General features: G+C 46.2%; 1 protein-coding gene across 2 annotated transcripts in view; it reads right to left on the bottom strand.

Annotated features, from left to right (window-relative positions):
* Positions 1-21,933, bottom strand: part of NUP205 (nucleoporin 205) — a 64,251-nt gene that overhangs the window by 31,493 nt on the left and 10,825 nt on the right. Inside the window, exons 5-19 of one of the 2 annotated variants that reach the window (XM_029074259.1) lie at positions 21,415-21,574; positions 19,876-20,104; positions 18,256-18,420; positions 16,107-16,282; positions 15,044-15,160; positions 14,139-14,276; positions 12,768-12,918; positions 10,944-11,149; positions 9,827-10,009; positions 8,269-8,319; positions 6,790-6,999; positions 4,094-4,193; positions 3,419-3,556; positions 1,569-1,758; positions 316-436 (exon numbers count right to left, since the gene is read on the bottom strand). In XM_029074259.1, coding sequence (XP_028930092.1) covers positions 316-436; positions 1,569-1,758; positions 3,419-3,556; positions 4,094-4,193; positions 6,790-6,999; positions 8,269-8,319; positions 9,827-10,009; positions 10,944-11,149; positions 12,768-12,918; positions 14,139-14,276; positions 15,044-15,160; positions 16,107-16,282; positions 18,256-18,420; positions 19,876-20,104; positions 21,415-21,574 — 2,335 coding nt within the window. The remainder of the gene's footprint in view (positions 1-315; positions 437-1,568; positions 1,759-3,418; positions 3,557-4,093; positions 4,194-6,789; positions 7,000-8,268; positions 8,320-9,826; positions 10,010-10,943; positions 11,150-12,767; positions 12,919-14,138; positions 14,277-15,043; positions 15,161-16,106; positions 16,283-18,255; positions 18,421-19,875; positions 20,105-21,414; positions 21,575-21,933) is intronic. The other variant, XM_029074260.1, reaches the window with a different exon arrangement.

The following is a 21,933-nucleotide window of genomic DNA, read 5'->3' as shown; positions in this document are numbered from 1 at the left end:
TGAATTGTTCATGCATTTAAAATACACTGCCGTTATCCGTTTAAAGAGATTCACATCACCGATGATAAAGGAAGACAAAATTGTCCTCCATCTTTAGTTGGATGACCTAAAAATTCAAAACCATAAATAAGTGGTCTGGCTTCATTAAGGTACAGAGTGAAATTCCCACCTTCTCCGTAGGCGAAACATTTTGTAATGTAACATTCCCCGTTTATGCTTTTGTAACCCTCTTGTAGCTTTTCCCAAACGAAAACACGGTGCCGCTTAAGACCGCCGATTCGTTTACGCCTAACGTTCACAGAGAAAAGCAGTTACCTGATCGTGTGTGAAGTCGCCCACTAACTTTATCTGAATGTTTGAGTTGCAAGAGATACAGCAGAGGATCTTGGCACTTTCGAAGGCCAATTCCGGATTGCTATTGCCGTGGTAAAGATACCTATCAAAAGAGATGGAGAGGGGAAAAAAGGATAAATATTGGGAAAACATTCCTGGCCTTTTAAGAGCTCTCGTTGCCTGATGCCCAGGCATATATTAAAAAGAATGACAGATATCACCGGTTGGTCAAAATCTAAAACTAAGAAATAAAGCAGTAGAGACAGAAACCTTTTTTCCTGTTGGTATTCATATCTTGGAGTCTCTCAACTGGAGATGACCGATGCAAAAAAAAATCTTGAATCGAATGTCGGTCTCTCCCCCTTCGGACTGTGAGCTTGTTGTGGACAGGGATTGTCTCTATTGCTGTTTTGCACTTTCCAAGCGTTTAGTACAGTGCTCTGCACACGGTAAGCGCTCAATAAATATGACTGAACGTTCACTGACCTCAGATGGCAATAAGACATTAAAGGGAGACATCTAAAAGACTGTAGGTGGGTAAACGGATTCTTTCAAAAGTGGATGAAATTCTACCACTGAAAAACAGTCGTGCATTCATTCGAGCTTATTTATTGTACGCTTAGAGGGTGCAGAGCACTGTTCTAAGCGCTTGGGAGAGTTTAACAATAAACGGACACATTCCTTGCACACAACGAGCTTACCGTCTAGAGGAGGTCAGACTTCAGTACCAATAAAAAAATCAGAGGTACGTATGTAAGTGCTGCGGGGCTGACTGAGGGTAGGGGGAGAGCCAAGGGAGCAAGTCGTCAGGTATTAATGAATGAACCAAAATGCAGCCACCCAAAACTCAAACAGTCACGGCCCAGAGAGAGGTTTGGCTTTAAAGATTTATATAGATAAATAATATAATCCATACTTATGTCTGTCTCCCCCTCTAGACTTTACACTCATTATGCAATTTGGGCGGGGAGCACGTCTACCGGCTCTGTCGTACTATACTCTTCCAAACGCTTAGTACAGTGCTCTGCCCTCAGTAAGCGCTCAATCGACACCGCTGACGGTGATCAACTTCGCCACAGGTGATGTCGCCAGAACAGGCCCGTAAAGGGGCCGAGGAGACAGCGTCCCGGGGATTTATTTTCATTCGACCCCGTTTCCAGGAACTGCCCTCGTACAGTGCTCTACCCCCAGCAAAGTGCTCCACAGATGCCTCCGCTGGACCGGCCGCCACGTACCGAGCGATGTTGACGACGTTGTCTGCCTTTTTGGTCCGGGGGTTGATGCCCTGCAGCAACTGCTCGAGCGGCGTGACTATGAGAGCCAGCTGGCTTTCTCGCAGAAGGTCCGTGAACAGATTCTCTTTCTGCAGAGTGAGGTTAAGAAGCGCCAGGCAGTGCTGCACTGCTTTCTCCAAATGCTTCTTCCCTACAATGGGCAAAGTCAAATAGGCTGGTTAACCAACTTTTGAGATATCTAGTACCCGCCAGGGAGCCCCGGTTATTCACTATGCCTTTCCGGACCAGGGGGAGAGATCGCTGCAAAAAAACCCACAGGTTCCTGTCGTGACAAGCTCTCAGTCTTAAAGGCTGGTGAAAAGGAAGAACTGATATGCAGAAGGGGCAACTCTTTAGCATTGGGTCCAGGGCCACGACTTCCAATTTCTTGGGGTGGCAAATTCCGTATGCTTAATGAAGACGTGCTTCTTTTCTTGATCCTGCCGCCCCGAGGTTTCGATGGGCAAACCTCCTCGTCCTGTTGGACCGAGAACTGGTGAACAACAATTCCATTTTTGCCCTGTTCTCACCGTTTTCGTTTTAAATAGACTTCGACCATGCCTCCCTCTGCTTTCGTCTTTCCAGACTGAAAAGCCCAAATCTCTTAATGACAGCAATAAAAATAATAATCCTATTTGTTATGTGCTTACTATGTGGCAAGCACCGTTCTAAACTCTGGGAAGATATACATGTTAACCAGGTCGGACAAAGTCCGACCTGTTCTTCATCGGGTTCAGAATCTAAGCAGGAGAACAGGTACTGAATTCCCATTTTACGGAAGAGGAAACTGAGGCACAGAGAAATTAAGCGACTTGCCCAAGACCACACAGTAGACAAGGGCCAAAGCCAGGATTAGAACCTGACTCCAAGGCCCGGGCTCTTCCCTCTAGGCCATGTTGCTTTTCTTCCCTCTGTCTTCACCCAGAAGCTTCTCCACTCCCCTGATCGTCTAGGTTATCCTACCCGGAATCTTTTCCTACTCGACTGTCCCCTTCCTGAGCTAGGAAGGCAATGATTGTCCACAGAATTCCACGTATGCAAGTACCATGGCACAGTAGTGGGCAACTCAGAGCTAAAAGGCAGAAAGGTCCTCAGTCGCTGTTAGAACTCCCTAGAAATTTCTAGCCCTCTCCCTTTCGGGACCCCTGGTGAGCAGTACTGTGCCAGAGAGCCAGGGGACATGATCATCGTCGATGATTCTGAATAGAGCTACATGGCTTTGGGGAAAATTTAATTAGTGTCCCTCAAGTAGTAGTGATAGAAATCTAATCAAATCAAAGACTGAACAGAATTCAATTCACCATCAATGAGATTTCCTGAAACCTTGCCCAGACTCCTATCAGAAATGACTCATTTGGAAAGACCACGGGCCTGGGAGTCAGAATGACCTGGGTTCGAATCCTGGGTCTGCCACTTGTTTGTGGCGTGACCTTGGGCAAATAATTTCACTTCTCTTTGCCTCACTTACCTCAACTGGAAAATGGGGGTGAAGACTGGGGGCTCCACTTGGGACCACCTGATTATCTACCCCAGTGCTTACAATAGTGCTTGGCACATAGTAAGCGGTGAACAAATACCAGCATTATTATTATTATTACCCCAGAGCTTAGAACCGTGCTTGGCAAATAGTAAGCGCTTGAATACCATAATCATCATTATTATTATGAGCCTGATGTGGGACAGGAAGTGTGTCCAACCTCATCGATTTGTATCTACCCCGGCACTCAACAGAGTGTCTGGCACATAGTAAGTGCGTAACTAAATACGACTGAATGAAGAATGAACTAGTATCATTAAAGAAAAAAACTTACCCGGAAACGGTGCATAAGTGTCCAACTGCTTAACCCCTTCCTCCAATAAACTAAGGGAGAGCTCCAACATTGGCGATTCATTTAGAAGATGATACATCAGATTGAAACCAGGTGGCTTGTAAGCTATGATTTCTTCTCCTAAGAATTAAACAACACATCAGCAGGGTTTGACTATCTTTTCCAGGCAGGAGAAGAAATCGAAAAGGTAATGGAGAGCATAACCCAAAAAAACCCAAAACGACCATTAAATGTTCAAAATCAAAATCTCTTCATCGAGGAAACCAACTCTCATCAGGACAGAATGCCAAATTAGTTCAGCTTATTCCATTCCACTAGTCCAGGCTACAGTCGATGCAGCCCCAACTTCTGGAGCGGAGCGGGATGGAGCCCCGAAAGCTGGAATGTAGAAGACTCTGTGACGTGTATCTGCAGACGCACACCACGCATAATACTCTAAGGCAAGTTCCCCTTGGGAAACGGTAACCTGCAAAGCTGAACGAGTACAAAAGGAACTAACAAAAGGGTCTTGGGATCTTTGCTCTTCACTCAAAGCTTAGTTTTTTTTTTTAATTGTGCCCTGGGGCCGTGGGGTGATACCAAAAAGTCCAAAATGCTAACTAATGTCTATTCAATGGCAGCTAAAAATTAGCCTGATGTGAAAGAGAACAGAAATACCTTGCAATTCCACAAACTGGTCCACAAAATCTTCAAGTTGAGGTTCATAGTCTCTCAGCAGTTTATAAAACACCTCCAGAACCACCTCTGCAACTTCCCACTAGAGAAAAATCACACACACACAACACACACACACACAAAAAAAAACCCGCACAAAAAAAACCCCAAAAAAACCCATTATGAACTGGGACAAACAGTTTTCCAACTCGGAGTCTGGTGCTTTTGAGATATTTCAAAGAGTACAAATACTTTCCACGAGCACTCCGATCCACTTTTCGACTGTTACAATCTTTTCCCAAGTCCGCCCTGAAAAGAGCCACTAGACCACAAAAACAAGTTTGCATGCCAAGCATAATAAAAACACAAAAGAAATAGTGATTTCTTATCTTCAGACTCTTATAAAAACGATCCAGCCATATTTTATCCTCATTGACAAGACTGCTCTAGAGTGTTCACTTCCACTCATAAAAGGTTTCGAGGAGAAAAACAGGACCATTTCAAGGATGATGAGCTAGTGGCCCACTCTATGTAGGAGTGACGCTAACTTCAGTCGGAATTCTCGGGAGGCTATTGAAACTGAAGAATAACTCAAAGGCGGCTGCAAATGCATCCAACTCCCAATAGGAAACCAAATCCCATATTTTAAGACCTCTCTCTTCACTGCAGACGGAACAAGAAGGAACAAGAGTGAGCTGCAAAAGGAGGGTTTTACTTTCAGTATAGGAAAGAATTTCCCGACACGGGGGGGGGGGGGGGGGAATGGAACGGGATCCTGAGGGAGAGTGCTTTGGCTTCATCTGGGGCCTTTAAAGATAAAGAGTTTCTTTTCAGTTTCAGATGGGATGGTTTCAGAGCTTTAAAATTGGGAGATGGACTGCCAACCACATTTTCAGCCCTACGATTCTAGGATAGGGCATACGCAGGAAGGTATATAACCGTAATCAATCCATCAGTGGTATTCGAGCACTTACTGTGTGCAGAGCACTGTACTAAATGCTCAACCACAACAGAGTTGGCAGAGATGAAGAACTACGTTCCTGCCTTGAAGAAAAGAGGAGGAGCGTGGCCCAGTGGAGAGGGCCTGGGAGACAGAAGAGACTCTGGGTTCTAATCCCGGCTCTGCCACTTGTCTTCTGTGGGACCTTGGGAAAGTCACTTAACTTCTCTAACGCTAACCTTCTCACTGTACCTCGCTCTCGTCTGTTTTGTCGTCAACTTAACCGCCACCACCTACCTCTGGCTTGGAACGCCCTCCCCTCCTCATAGCAGACCGATAATTGCTCTCCCCGACTTCAAAACTATATTGAAGGCACAACTCCTCCAAGAAGCCTTCCCTAAGCTCTCCTCTCCTCCCACTCCCTGCTGTGCCGCTCTTACTTGCTCCAAAATTTGTCCTCCCTCCCATCCCCACAGCACATATGAGCATATCTGTGTATATCTGTAGTTTCTTTAATTTATATTAATGTCTGTCTCCCCCGAGACCGTGAGCTCGTTATGAGCAGGAATGTGTCTATTTGTTGTTACAGTGTACTCTCCCAGGCGCTTAAGTACCGTGGTTTGCATATGGTAAGCGCTCAATAAATAGGACTGAATGATTGAATGCTCTGTGCCTCAGTTACCTCAGTTGTAAAACGGAGATTAAGACTGTGAGTCCTACGTGGGACGGGGACTGGGTCTAACCCGTATCTACCCCAACGCTTAGAATAGTGCCTGGCACATAGTAAGTGCTTAACAAATACCATTTTTTTTAAAAAAGTGATTTTGAGGCGGACCAATAAATGAGGGAGACGAGAGGCTACAACAGTTCCATTTGTCACTCCTGTCCTCGTTTATCTAGGCCGGTACTAAGAGCTGGCAGGGGATATCTGGCCCCTGATCAGAATGAATTCAGAGCTGGGCCTCAACAGGAGGAGGACAGGGAAAGTATTCATTCATTCATATTTATTGAGCGCTGACTGTGTGCAAAGCACTGTACTAAGCGCTTGAGAGAGTACCATGTTGAAATGTGACTGGGGCAAGTGTTTTCTGTTCTTTTCCTATCTTTTCCACATTTCATTCGGCTGCTCAGTCTGGAAACTCTCCTCAACTGAGCAACACCAATAGGCAGAATTGAAAAGAGATCAATATAGAAGCTTCGGTTACTTTTGACCAACTACTGTGTTGAGAATTCTTGGGATGGACTTCCTGAAGAGAAATGAAGTGATAGATGCTCTTTCCGTAAAGTTAGCCGAGAAACATTTTTAAAAACAAACTCCACTTCGCCAAAGAAATATGGTTCCAAAATAGCTCTATGGCAGATAGCTGGTTTTTACCCCCCTCAGTCACTTAACCTTTAGTACCCTGACATCTTCTTGTCTTTAACTAATCTCCAGCTGGTGTATAATTATCTCACAACTTGGTCAGCCCAAAGTTTCAAAGCTGCATTTCATATTTTGGAAGCAGAGCCACTGTGGGCTGGGAATGTGTCTGCCGACTCTGTTGTACTGTCCTCTTCCACGCGCTTAATGCTCTGAACACGATAAGCACACTTACTGCACACGGTAAATGCCACTGTTCCCGCTATCAATCAGCAAGCACGCCCCGCATTTTTTAAATGCTTCCGGCTAAGATGACCCTGAGGCCCCTAGTCCTACGGGCGCAGGAAAAGGGGGAGATATCGAGCGTCCCAAGGCCGCCAGCTTCCCCTGAAAGATCACCTTTTCGGCTGCTCTCCGGTAAGCTCTGGTGCGGAATCGGAGGAACACGGAATCTCTGAGGAACTGCAAGTAGGGATCGAAGCCGGGCGGGCGCAGTCCCGCCCCCAAGTTAGAAGGAAAGGAACTCTCCACCAGGGTGCTGATAAGCTGGCAAAAGGCGCGGGTCAAAGGGTACTCCTCACACCTGGACTCTATTTCATTCAACTCCACCTAATCCAGGGAAAAAAGAACATCAGAGCTTGGCATGGAAGAAAAATAACAATTGTTTGCTTTTACAGAATTTGTTAAACACTCTGTGCCAGGCACTGTCCTAAATACTGGGGTAGATGCAAGTTAATCAGTTGGGACACCGTCCCTGCCCCACATAGGGCTCATAGCCTTAATCTCCATTTTACACAGGAGGTAACAGGCACAGAGAAGTTAAATGACTTGCCCAAGGTCCCACAGGAGACAAGTGGCGGAGCCGGGATCAGAACCCAGGTCCTTCTGACTCCCGGGCCCGAGCTCTATCCACAAGGCCATGCTGCTTCTCATTTGGATTTGCCTCGGTACCCGTCATCTGAGGAGCTCAAAGCAATAAACAGACATGGAGTTATTTTTCACCACACTCTCCCAGAAAATTAGCAAATTTAAAATATTCCCTTTTTCAAATTGAGGAGATGAAAAACATTCCATCAGAGGCATGTCAAACAAACATCCACAACTGGAAGAGAACCTGAAATTCTCCACTTTTTTCTAATGGTCCACGTTGTGGCTCTTTATAGCCCGAGGGCTACTGAAATGAAAGGACCTGACATGCCTCAGGGAAAACAAAAAGCCTTAAATATTTCTGGATTTTAGTTAAACTATTAAATAACTACAGCACTGACATCCTGTCAAGGATGACCCAAGTCATCTGCTTTCACTGTCCTCTCTCTAAGAATTACGGGAACATTCTATCCATTCTGAAGCTCCGGTGTACGGGACTCTGTGTACGAGGACACTTTGGCAGCCTTGACTCAGGCCCGAAGTCTCAGTTTCGGTTTTTGGAAACCACTTCAATCTTAATTGGAAGAGCATGACAGAACTTGGACGACTCAAAGGACTTAATTAAAATTGGAAAATAACAGAAAGTTTACCAAAACAGTTATAGGCAAAATGTGGCTTTCCTTGAGAAACCGGATGGCCTAGTGGATAGAGCCCAGGCAAGGGATTCAGGGGAACTGGGTTCTCATCCCAGCTCCACCACTTGCCTGCTCTGTGACCTGGGACAAGTCATTTGATTTCTCCGGGCCTCAGTTTCTAGAAGCGTAAAGTGGAGATTTAATACCCGTTCTCCCTCCTGCTTGACTGTGAGTCCCACATGGGATAGGTCTATATCTGGCCTGATTAACCTGTACCTACCCAGCAGTGCTTGATACACGGTAAGCACTTAACAAATCCCATTTTTTTAAAAAAATCATCTTCTAGATGTAGATAAGAAAGACAGGAACACTTTACCTCAATGCCAATTGCTTGCCTCTGGCTTGGGACCCGTACGGTCTGCAATATCTTGGAAAATAAAGAGAGACAAATTATGAAACTGTTTTGAGTTTGTAAAGAAGAGCTTTGCGGCACGACATTTAGGCATTGCTAAACTCCTATCATATCTAGTAGATTTTATAGTTGCGTCCACTAACACTAACCTAAAGTTCTCCGTTCCCTAAGCCTTCGGTCACGTCTGATACAAGAATCTGCACAAACCCAATGTAATTATAATTCAGGGACTCCGTTATGCCAATTCTATTCATTAAAAAGCTAAGAGGATCCTGACATTGTTTCAGTGCTCTCCTTTGGACAAAAACAGGATCTGAACTTCAATGCAAAATTATTTTTCTAATTAGCACTAAGAGCCAAAAGAAAGAACACTCGTGTTTGCGGGAATCAAACAGAATTAAGTCTCCTGGCTAATTAGGAATAAGCCTTCCACTTGATGTTAAGAGCAGGAAAAAAGTACAAAAACCTGCATTTGTTCACCATCAACAAACATTCCTGATGTTTCCTCATTATATTGGGATGGGAAGATCTGATTGTCTTGTAGCTGCCCTGGTGCTTAGTAGTAAGCACTTAGCAAATACCACAATTATCATGACTACAATTCATTTGCCTCAAATCAGGGATTGCAAAACCTCCCTTGGATGAAATGAAAAATGTGTGTAGCTTGCTGTGTCTGAAAAAGGTTCTCTGCAAAATTTCTTGGGTTCGCTTTTTTCCTAGCTCGCTTTCCTGAAGGTATTTCAGTGCTCTAATTATGATTCCACTACTGTCCGGCGTCTGGATTCCGGCCTAAACTGGAAGCTCCTTGGAGGCAGGGAACGTGTCTGTTATATTGCGTGTCTCACTCTCCCAAGCGCTTAGCACAGCGCTCTGTGCACAGCACTCAATAAATACCACTGATAGATTGACAGAGGTCAGATATGCAATAAACAGCGAAAATGACAGCAAACAGCAAACAGTTCATCACCCAGAGATCTTATATTTTACAAGGAAAAAATACCACCTACCCATTTCATAAAAAGAAAAAAAAATGGTTGAACAGTTCTAAGGTTTTCCAGGGGTAACGGTGAATTTTCCAGGAGAGTGGAAAAGAACACCCGGATCTTCTGCTCTAAAGAACTTTTCCACTCTCCTGGAAAATTCACCAGATAAAATGGGATCTTTTTTCTCCCTCTTTAGACGACAACTTCTCCAAGTCAAGGATTGTCAAATGGATCATTTTTACATACCTCAGGACCTAGTACGTTGCCCGGGGGCCACTCAGTTGCCGAATGATGGATCCGCCTAATAACCTCACCAAGAATCAAGGTACGCATGGCTCATTACGATCTAGTAGCGTCCAGTAAACTGAGGTATAGGTAGCCGAGATGATGACAAATATGGAAACAGTGAAACTGGTTTGATGCTTTACAAAGAATCGCAAGTTGAAAAAGAAAAGCAATCTGCGAAACCACCAAGAAGTGCCCCGCGGGGGCATTCTTTCCAGTGCACTTTTAACAGACAACAATTCAAAGTTCTCTACCTGGGTGTATTCCAAGGACTGCCAGAGGGAAGCAGCTATTTCAGGAGATTTTCCAAAGGCGGTAAGTGTCTTCAACAGCTCGGCTTTCAAAATGGGAGGGATGCTACACTGCAGGAGGCCCAGAATTACTACCACCGGCGTCCACTGAGGGTGCTCGCAGAGGGCCAAACGAGCATTTTCACTCTGCAGGATTTAACGGGGACAGTAAAACCAGAGCTTTTCACTTCTGAGATTTGGCTTTGCTGCTTGTATTTGACATGAAAATAAGTCAGGTTTAAGAAAACGCGCCCGGCGGGACATGAATATGCAAACCCAGTGGGCACCCTGAGCCCTTCTTTCAGAGGAAAATAAACTCTGGCCACGCCGGCTGCCGAGGATTCCTCAGTTACACTGGGCTCTTAAACGCGGGCTGAAAGACTGGAGAGCAAGCAGGAGGCACAGAGTGATTTGTGACTTCTACGGTCCTTTTTGAGGTAAGTTACCTCCATTTCTAGATTTAGGAAACCAAAGTCCAGAAGTGATTTGTTCAGATACCCACGCCCCAGTTTCAAAACTAGGATGTCCCCCAGCATGACGGCCAACCCACTTAGCCACCCAGAGGACCACATTCTTTCTGGAGAGAGGAACGTAGAATAAATACTAACACGTGTCTCAATTTGGAATTTATTTTCAAGTCTGTCTCCCCCTCTGGTGCCTGGAAGCAGGGATCACGTCTACCTACTCCACTGCATTGTAATTATAATGTTGGTATTTGTTAAGCGCTTACTATGTGCAGAGGACTGTTCTAAGCGCTGGGGGAGATACAGGGTGATCAGGTTGTCCCACGTGAGGCTCACAGTTAATCGCCATTTTCCAGATGAGGGAACTGAGGCACAGAGAAGTGAAGTGACTTGCCCACAGTCACACAGCTGCCAAGTGGCAGAGCCGGGAGTCGAACTCATGACCTCTGACTCCGAAGCCCAGGCTCTTGCCACTGAGCCACGCTGCTTCTCTAAATACAACTATCATTGATATATGAATAATGATGTTATAATGATAACGGTAGTAATAATAAAGGGAGTGCCTAACCTCCCACCAGACCCGCCCCCCCGCTCAGAGTTTCCTCCCGAAGGCCTACCCAAGTGATGATGGAGGTTGTGAGCTGCAAAAAGGCAATCAATCCATCCTGCTCCTTCTGAGTGATGCCTCGGAGGGGTAAGTGACGGTACTGGACACTATCTGCGCTAGGCAGGTCCTTCCGTAAGTGTTCGTGATATAACATCAGAGAGTGGAAGAAGTGCTCCCAGGAGACGGGGCTGCCACCGGCTCCTTGGATGTTTTCCGCTGGAAAATACACAAACAAAACACGCTGCTCGGGGTCTCGCGTTCTTCCCCCCGTCGCTCGCTTGAAACTAGAAGGGAAGGAGATTTTTCTTCCAAGAACCAACTCCTTGCCCTCCTCGCATTTGGAAAGAAATGCTTCCCCTTGGGTTCTGCCTGCATAATAATAATAATAATACTGCTGGTATTTGTTAAGCGCTTACTATACGCCAAGCACTGTTCTAAGCGCTGGGATAGATACAAGGTTGTCAGGCTGTTCCCCACATGGGGCTCAATCTTAATCCCCATTTTACAGATGAATTAATTGAGGTACAGAGAAGTTAAGCGACTTGCTCAGAGTCATAGACCTGACGAGTGGTGGATCCAAGATTAGAACTCATGACCTCCAAGTCCCAAGCCCGTGCTCTTTCCATTAAGCCACGCTGCTTCTCTGCATTGGTGTTTTTGTCAAAACATTAGAAACAAAAACTTAGTAAGTTTACATGCTGGTCTTTTTTATGAGTCTTCCCTTTGACTCCTTATAAAGGTTGTAGCAATGGGAGGGAAAGTAAGGTCAAGTGAGGGAGGAAAGAGAAAGGAGTAAAGAGGATAAGGTTGGAAACTGAGTGAAAAGATGGTGTCTTTCAAAAAGTCGCCACACTCGAGAAAGAAACCCAGAAACTGCACGGCCTGGTGGAAAGAGCACGGGCCCGGGAGTCGAGACTTGGTTCTAATCCCGGCTCGGCCTCGTACCTGCTGTGTAACTTTGGATGAATCCCTTAACCTTTCTGTGGTTCAGTATCCTCATCTGTAAAACGGGGATTGAATACCTGTCCTCCTTCCCCCGGACACTGTGAGGCCGGGTGGGGGGGACGAGGACCGTGTCCAGTTGGCTTGGCATCTACCCAATGCTTGGCACATTGGAAGCTCTTAACCAATGCCACAATGAAACCCCAGCCCAAAGAAAGGCAGGGGGAAAAAGCAGAGCGAGGCGGAGAACAGACCAAAACAAACTGCTGAGTGAGATGGAGGAAAAGGGGCGGTGAGGAAAGCCCTGCTGACCGTAACCGTTCTCTCGGTTAACGTCACTGGCTCAGATCTGCTGCTCCTGTAGGTTTCCCTCCACGCGCTCTGTCGTTCGAACGGGCAGAGGCTCCTGGGGTTGGGATCTCTACTTGCCGGCACCCACCATCACGGTATGTGCTATTCCCTGCTTCCCGACCCCTCGGGGATTCCAGGAACCGGTAGTGTGCAGCGGGGCCCAAGGCATCCGGTGGGGGAAGGGAGGGGAGAGAGCTGGAACCGGTGGTTATCGCTAACGTCTGCCAGATACGCAGCGGCCGCCCAAAAAGCTGCTTCAAGGTCAACCATCAAAACGGTTTCCTGCTGCTTTTACTTAATACTTTGGACGTTTAAGTGCCGGGTCAACCAAAAAAAATCAGAAGACACCGCTGTCGGTCGGCAAAAAAGTCACACCCAACCATCTCCCTTGACCTCGGACTCTCTCTAGGCACCTACGATTTCACAGAAATTTCTTTCCGGGCTTCCCCTCGGACTAAAACGAACAGTGACCAGGGATTTCTGGGATAAACGCAGGCGGGGGCAGGTGGGAGATCAGTTCCGTCTTGAAGCCCTCTCTTACCGTGACTGCTGCCGTTAACTTTGAGCAGGCTGAAGCAGTAGTGGGCGCACTGCGGTCCGCTCGCCAGGCCCTGCAGCATCTTCAGGTATGGAATGTAAATGGTGGGCGGAAGGAGGTCCCCCATTTGCCTGACGAACTTTGACAGGACAACCTGAAAAGGAGGAGAGGGGACGGGTCACAGCCGACGGAGCGCAACTTCGGGGGTCACGTGCCCTAGCCAACGGGGTTCCGGGGCCCGCGTCTCAGCTGGAAGCAGCAAAATGTTGTGGGTGTCAACGGGCCGCCCCCCGGGCACCGAAAACATCCGCTGCCTGGTCGACCTGGGGATACCAAGACCGTGAGCTCGTCGTGGGCAGGGAATGTGTCTGTCTGTTGTGTTCTGTCTACTCTCCTAAGCGCTTAGCACTGCGCTCTGCACACAGTTAGTGCTCAATAAATCCGATTGAATGAATGAAGCCAACTGGCTTGCAAAATCCAACCTTGGCTTTGTTCAGGAGGTGCCTTTCTTCCGGAAGCTTTGGCTACGCGGAGGCGGCATTGCTCACTAGAGAGGGCATGAGACAGGGATTCAGGAGTTCAAGTCCCAGCTCTGCAACTGGCCTGCTGTGTGACCCGGGGCATGTTACAGCGCTCGGCTTCCTCATTTGGAAAATGGGGGTAAGGAAGAACGTTATCATCCCTGTGTGGAATAGGAACTGCGTCCCATTTGGCAACTTGGTGCCTACCCCAGTGTTTAGCACTAAGTTCTTAATGGACGCCGTTTTCAGCACCTTAAGGATACCAAACATAGGCGCAAATGTGACTGATTCACCAAAAGCTACCTGGCAAAGGCAAGGATACATTTGGGATTTCAACTCAAGACTCCTGAATCCCCACCCAATAACATACAAAACCATCCTCACAGGAGGAGGGGAGGGACACAAAAGTGGTGTAAAAGACGTATAAAAATCTGTATTTTTCTTGCAGGTTTCCCACTACTCAAATCAGTTTTTCGAAATAAACGACGGGAAATAGATCCCGCTACAAAACAGAGAGGATGGAAAGGTAAGCTTCTCAACTCCAGCGATCAGAACAGTGCTTGACACAGTGGTAAGCAGTTAAACAACGACAACGATAATAACCATAAGACAATATAAAGAATGCTGCCACATTTCCTAAGGCCGATCTAAAAAGAGGAACATTCAGTCACCAAACAAAAAACACCGCTGCAGATATCCTTTGGCTGTACAGCCTCTCGCAGGAGCGACAAGACCAATTCAACCAACGGGACCACCGACATGATACTGATAGCACAAGCTGTCCGGTGAATTAAGGAAATTACACACAGACGTGCACTGGATTCCCCATCGGCCAATCTGGAACCCCACTGACCTGGCGTTGCGGAGGTCGTTGATGAGCTACCCCCAGGTAAGACCCCATGATTGTGGAAGTCTGGAGAGGCTCGGTCGGACACCAGTATTCTAAAGCAAGCTCCAAATTAAAGGGATTCCTTTTGTACAGCTCCGCCACCTGCAAGACAGAGGTTCGGGACAAACTTTCGAATCATTTCCCGACAGAACATTCAGCAACACAGGGCCCCTCTTTTTCAAAAACTTGTCAAGAGGGCAAAGACAATTCTGGGTATTTAATAAAAGTTATCGGTGGCGAAGGCATCCACACAAGGGAACCTGTCTGCTACTTCCACAACCAACCCTATTCCTGACATAAAATCACCAGTGGTATTTATCCAACGCTTACTACGTACAGGACGCTGTACTAAGCGTTTGGGAGAATACAACAGAGTTGACAGGCACGTTCCCTGCCCGCAATGAACTTACAGTCTAGAGGGGGAGACGGACATTAATATAGTTCATAATATATAATTTAAAGATCATATAAAAATAAAGAACCCCAGACTCCACCGCTTTCTGAGCCTAAGTCTGGGAAAGCACGCCTCTCGTCCCCAACACAAGCCCTCCTTTCCCTCATCTTCTTTCTGCCCTCCTCCCCCTAACCGGCCCTGAAATCTCTTCAATCTTCAAAGCATTTCTCCTCAAGGCACTGAGGAGTAGGTCCTTACACGAGGCTGAAGAAGGCACCAAATAAGTAGCTCTCGTACGTAAGCACCTCTCCACTTAATTCCTCGACTGCATTATTTCAGGTATCTCGGCAAACAGCATGTCCTCAATAAATAAAGATGATCACGATGGAGACGATGACAGAGAAAAGATCACCAGAAGGGAAAAAAAAAAACCCAAACCCCTTGACATGTGAAAACATGAACTAGTCTGGCTCACCAGTAGCATGAGATGTTCCAGGTCCCTCCGCAGCGTGACAGGAGGCTCGTTACCCATCTGCAGGCTCACGTGAATCATACGGGCATCTTCGTCTGCTCGGTTTCGCAGCTGTTTCACCTTTAAAAATTCAGCAAAGGTGGACGGGACTGCAAAATTACCGATCTGGTGCACTTCCAAAGGGGGAATGCTTCCTCTCTCAATCTGTGCCTTCTACTCATGTTGTATTTTCAGGTTAAAATGCTCCCTACCTACCCCAGCGTTAACCAAGCACGTGCCCTCACCTATTGATGAGGTCAGACCATTTCCCAGAGGGATCAAGGCAAGTGAAAAATTCTGGCCAGTATTTCATTTTCTGCACTCACGGTTTGGTCCCAAGATCAGCCCGACAGCTGTTGTCCACCATGCGCTTGGCCATACGTGCCACAGAATAATCAGAGCTAATCCGTAACCGACCATTAACCATCTCTAGAAATGACTCCAAAGGTACGAATTAATAATGATGATGGTATTTGCTAAGCGCTTACTATGCGCCAGGCACTATACTAAGCGGTGGGGTGGATACAAACAAATTGGGTTGGACACTAATGTTTCCTGATCTATAGACAAGAAGAAACCCAGGTTTGAATATGGCATCAAAATTTATAAATACGATTTTTTAAAAACACCCTTCTCTTGCACAATTTTTGTTCTAAAGAGATTTTTTTATAGCAGAGATGACTTAATCGTCCTTTGAGCAAGCATCCTTCCACTATGCCCTTTGTTTCTCAAACTTCTGATAGTTGGATTTCTGAATACATTCCCTTCAAAAAATACATTCTTTCAAAAAGCTTCTCCTCACTACAAAAAGGGCCAACTGTATTCATGCCATTTTGAGGCCCCAACCTACCCACCAAAAAGCTCATTTTTCCTAATCTCGTCAAAAAGTGCACACAAACACAAGGCTCCAGACCCCAGGCTACATCAAAGGGGTCGTTCTGTTTCCAAAATAGCAGAGTCGTTCCCGCCGGATAAACGTACTGGATCCATCGCTTCCTAATCCATGCGCCTAATGCATCTAATTTACCTTCATTGGCATAAGGGCAAGGAAGTTGGTGATGAGGTTATGGATTTTCCGGATGTAGAATTCCTCCTGGTAGAAGTTTTCTGATCCCACTATGGACTCCGTGAGGAAAAGGAAGACGTTGTCGGCAATTGCAAGCTCTGCTATTGCTTCATCCGCTTCCGTGAATTCTGCAAGAGCTTAAGAAAATGGGGGGGGGGGGGGCCCGAGAGGGAGAGAGAGGAAATGGGAAGAGAAAAGGAAGGGGAAAAATAATTACCTCAGCTCGCACGTAAAATGTCTGCACTGCTCAAGATTCCTAATGAGAGAGGCCAATTGGATAACATCCTAAACTTGTTCTGGCAAAAATGGAACTATTCAGGCTCATAGTAGAGAGACTGTTCTTAGATTGTGAGCCCCGCCCCCTCTTCCCCTTGCCTCTGGTTAGCCCTTCTCTCTCCACGCAACAAAGCACATGTGATGAGCAGCGTAGCCTAGTGGAAAGAGCACGGGCCTGGGAATCAGAAGACCTGGGTTCTATTTCCAGTTCCACCATTTGCCTGCTGGGTGACCTCGGGCAAGTCGCTTCGTTTCTCTGTGCCTCAGTTACCTCATCCGCAAAATGGGGATTCAATGCCTGTCCTCTCTCCTACTTACACTGTGATCCCCGGATAGGCCGGAACTGTGTCCATCTGATTATCTTGTACCTACCCCAGCAGCACTTTCAAACAGTGTTTGACATGTAGTAAGAGCTTAACAAATACAACAGCAGCGTGGCTCAGTGGGAAGAGGCCGGGCTTGGGAGTCAGAGGTCGTGGGTTCGTATCCCAGCTCTGCCACTTGTCAGCTGTGCGACTGTGGGCAAGTCACTTAACTTCTCTGTGCCTCAGTTACCTCATCTGTAAAATGCGGATTAACTGTGAGCCTCACGTGGGACAATCTGATTACCTTGTATCTCCCCCAGCGCTTAGAACAGTGCCCTGCACATAGTAAGCGCTTAACAAATACCAACATTATTATTATTAATACAACCAATGCAGAATTGAAATATCCTCAGACAGTCTTGGCTGAGTTGTTAACATGACTGCCATTAGGTTTAGATCCATGAGACTAGATTTTAAATGATTTCCCCAAATACCTAGCCCAAGATATTATCTGCCTCACTTAAATACAAAATTGCCACATCCGAGGTTGCCGATAAAGAACACCTGCTCACCAGCGGGGAGGACCATCAGGTAGAATGCAATCATTATATACAGGACCTCCCTCATTTCAACAATCATCAACAAATGGCTAGGTTTTGCTTTCTGAGGAGCCTGCGTGGCTGTTTTACCGGATGTAGGGAAGCAGCGTGGCCTAGTGGGTAGAGCACGGGCCTGGGAGTCAGAAAGACTCGGATTCTAACTCGAGTTCCGCCGCTTGTCAGCTGTGTGACTTTGGGCAAGTCACTTCACTTCTCTGTGCCTCAGTTACCTCATCTGTAAAATGGGCATTAAGACCGTGAGCCCTACGTGGGGCAACCCGAGCACCTTGTATCCTCCCCGGCGCTTAGAACGGTGCTGTGCACATAGTAAGCGCTTAACAAAATGCCATTATTAGTAGTAAATACCATTACTAAAAAAAGAGAGATAAGTGCTATGAGGAGAAAGACGACCCCTCTAACAATCACAACTGGGCAGCTCATTTGACGGTTTCAAAAAGGAACCCGCAGGTCCGCAGCAAACAAAATGAACAATCTCCAATTACGCATAAAAGCTTCTTTCTGGTGGTAATTGTGGTACTTAAGTGCTTATTAAGTACCAAGCACTGGAGTAGACACAAGCAAATCAAGTTAAAACTGTCCCTGTCCCACATAGGGCTCACAGCCTTAATCCCCATTTTACAGGTGAGGTAACTTGGGCCCAGAGAAGTGAAGTGACTTGTCCAAGGTCATCCGGCAGACAAAGGGCAGAGCAGGGATGAGAACCCAGGTAAGATTTGATGTTGCACCTTCCCCCCGTAAACCCACTCCTACGAGACACACTCCCAAGTTCCGATCCAGATTTAATTGAGAATCTCTCAACTCTCTCGCTCCGCTTGGCGGAGGCCGACAAGCGGCTGGAAGGCTGCGATCGGCCACGCTGTTTCTGCAAACCTCTGAGACGGGAGGAACTGGGTCCTCCCGCAAATTTACCGGTCACTTCCGAGAGCTGGGAGATCCCTCGCAGTGCCAGGGCCCAGGCAAGTCTAACAGTGGCCTGCAAACCAGGGAGTTTCCAAGGTTGAGAGTCTTGAAGGCGAGCATGGATTGACCCAATGTACTGTCTCTCTGTTAACAGGGGGAGCTGATGAATTAGATCTGGGGGTGAAAAAAAAAAGTGGATCAAAAACAAATGCCGAAATATGGACTCCTTATTTCTCAGGTATGATACAGTACAATACAGGGGGAAGTCAAACGGGTTAACTTAGCTCTCTTGGGTCAGAGAGTTTACAAAAAGTGAATGTTCAGTATTTACATTCCCTGCTTCACCGTATTACTGATATTTTCACTGCACAACTATGAGTGACATTGAAATGACTACTGAGAATTTGGTTTCCTTTTAAGGTTTTCATTCACTGTTTCCAGGGATTTTGCAAATACATGTCGCATATCAACCGTTCATTTTCCCCTCATATTCATGTCAGTTTCTTCAATTTTTTCTCCATGGCACTTATGTATACATCTGTTATTTATATTAATATCTCTCTAGGGACATTCAATAGGTTCCCGATAGGGAACGTGATTTCCAACTCGGTTGTACTGCTCTCTCACAAGCCCTTAGTCCAGTGCTTTGCACACAGTAAGTGCTCAATAAATGCTACTGATTGACTGATTCTGGATGTTTAGTGTATTAAACGGAACGTTTTTGAAATTAAAATCATCCTAAACTTAACAGTCTCTCGTTGGGTCCAAGCCAAAGAGAAGAGACAAGGACAGACCAGAACTACACAAACAAGTTACGTTTCTGACTACACGGCCCCGAAACTCATAATCAATTGTATTCCATCCCAAATTAGCCGTTTATTACCAGTGACCCAGATCAGAATTAATTTAGTAGCCTGAATTTGGAAAACGACTTACAGTCATGATTACTTCTCCTCCCAGTAATGTTATCAAGTCGGTTACAGGGATATTCTGAGAAGTCAAGGGACTTGTCCGAAGTCCCTTAGAGACAAGTGCTAAACCTGAACCCAGAATCTCAGAAATAAGAACTACTTCTAGTTTGGTGAGACCTGGTGAGCCACGATGGACTGTTGAAATTAAACCAAGGTACTTGTGGCTCAAGAGGGGAAGGACAGAAAATGAAAAAGACTTCAGCCAAATAACTTTACAGTCGCCAGAGAATCCTTATCTTTTTTGGAAGTCACCAGGGCTCCGGGTTCTAAATAGGAAAGCCAACAAACTGGAAGATGGATTTGCAGATGGAACATAGGTCCAGGTAGGGAATTCTCCGCCTGCTGCTAAATCATTCCAGTCTTCATCCCTAAGTATTCTCCAACTGCGAGGGAATAAAATGTAGCTCTCCAAATTTCTCATTTGGGAAAGAAAAATCAACAACGGGAAGCTACTTCTACATTATGAATTGTACACATTCAAATCAGATAATTCCAACGTTAACCTCGTAAATACGTGTCCCATTTTATCTGCGTTTAAATGAAGTTTAAATGAAAAAAAAAATCTTTTACCATCATTTACCCCTCCAAAGTGTTAACCTCTTCATTTGCAATCCATCTTTTATAAAATGCATTTCTAGTAGAGAGGTGATATCAGTACCTTCTCGATCCTCAGTACCCTGCTCGATAAAACTGATATCGAAGCAGTAGAGGAGAGCCATGACGAGAGCCAGGTTCACGCTGTCCAAAGAGCCGTCGGCTTCAACGGTCACCCTTTCCAAGTGGCCAATAAGAAGCAGGGTGTCATCTTTGCTCAAAGGGGACTGGCAGGCCCAGGCAAAAAGGCTTTCTGCCAGAGACTGCCGGCATTCCTTGATGAGATCCGAAACCTAGGAAACGAATGCGCGGTTATCATCGAGAACCCGGGACGTTGGAATCTTTCCTTTCATTATTCCAAAATGTCTCAATTTCACTTTGATCCCAAGAGTCGCTTTTTCATTTTCCCGAGAGTAACATCAGTGCTACTTACCGAACGCCTGCTGTGGGCAGGAGGCCGTTCTAAGCGCTTGGAAAGATAAATACAACAGTGCGGGGAGACCCGTTCCCTGTCCACAATGAGCTTATGGTCTAGAGAGTAAACTCAGTATTATCTGTGTTCGGGAAGCACAAATTGGTATGGAAGAATTTTCCCCCAATCTCCTTCCAACTTGCCATGAAATAGCAAGCCTTTTTTTTTTTTTAATTAAACTTGAGTGCTTCTTCTTCTCATCCCCACCTATATTCTGGGGTACACTAAACAGCTGTGTGTTGTATGTGCGTTTGTGGGGATGTGTGCATCCAGGCTACTAGCAGTTTCTGTTTTCTCTGCTTTACTGCGGATAACTGAGAATATATACTTGAAAATCCCAACTCATAGTACACGTGTCTCAGCTTCACTCAGAAGGACACGGCAGCAACGGAGGAGAATCGATGCGTCCGGGTGAGGCTGGAATACACTCAAGTCGACTCCAGGCAAATCCCTGTAGTCTGTAAACTCCTTGGGAACAGACTCTAAGCCTCTTGTGAGCAAGGAAAGCACGCATCTACCAACTCCCTTGTATTGTGTTTTTCCTCTGCGCTCAGTAAACAGTCAAGTACTACTGACCGATTAAACATTCAGCAGTCTACCATCCCCTGTAAGCCGTAAACTCCTTTTGGAGTGTCTACCGACTTCGCCGCATTGTTCTTTCCCAAGTGCTTAGCCCAGTGCTCTGCACGCGGTTAGCGCTCAATACTACTTTACTTATTGTGAAGAGGTACAAGTTTAAATAATAATGGTTGTTAAGCGCTTACTATGTGCCAGACACTGTCTGAGAGCTGGGGTGGATACAAGGTCATCGGGTTGTCCCACATGGGGCTCTCAGACTTAATCCCCATTTTACAGATGAGGTAACTGAGGCACATAGACGTTAAGTGGCTTGCCCAAGGTCACCCAGCAGACAAGTGGCGGAGCCGGGATTAGAACCCACGTCCTCTGACTTCCCCAAGCCCGTGCACTTTCCACTAAGCCAAGCTGCTTCCCTCAACCTCTGACTCCCAAACCCGGGCTCTTACCACTAAACCAAAATGCCTTTGAATGCATTTTAGACTAGCTTTAAAAAAAAAAAGGGGGGGAAAAAAAGAAAAGAAAAAATTTCTGAAATCACGTTAGGACTCTTGCCTCTTTGCGATGCTTCTCACTGCCCAAACCTCGCTCCCGCTGTAGTTTCTCGAACTCGTTGTTCACATCAATCTGTGACACGAGAGTCAGGATCTTATGAGTCAATCCCTGCTCCATCAGCTCATCTGTAAAGCGGGTTGTCATGGACACCAGCTCAGGGCTGTAATGACAAAGAAACCAAATGAAGTTTTATAACGGGAAATAATGCCGCTTCCGACTTGTTCATCACGGAGAAAGACGCGCTGAAATTGATTAACTGTTATCAGTTTATTCAAATCCCGGAGAGGTGGAAGCAACCCTATTCCCCGGAGAAAGAGATTCCTTTTCTTCTTCAGTAACCGTACCGCCTGAACTAAAACCGGTGAATTTGGTCCGTTCCTCATCGGCCCTTGAATTTCCAATTAGCCAGATGATATACTAGGACCACAATGACAGAATCATCAACAACACGTGAGAGCTGATGCCGCAAAAAAACACGTTGAATATGGAGAACGACAAGACAATGGAACGCCACGTTCT

The sequence above is a fragment of the Ornithorhynchus anatinus genome, chromosome 10, assembly GCF_004115215.2.
Source record: "Ornithorhynchus anatinus isolate Pmale09 chromosome 10, mOrnAna1.pri.v4, whole genome shotgun sequence".
Classification (NCBI taxonomy): domain Eukaryota; kingdom Metazoa; phylum Chordata; class Mammalia; order Monotremata; family Ornithorhynchidae; genus Ornithorhynchus; species Ornithorhynchus anatinus.
This window is presented reverse-complemented; position numbering and strand designations above follow the sequence as displayed.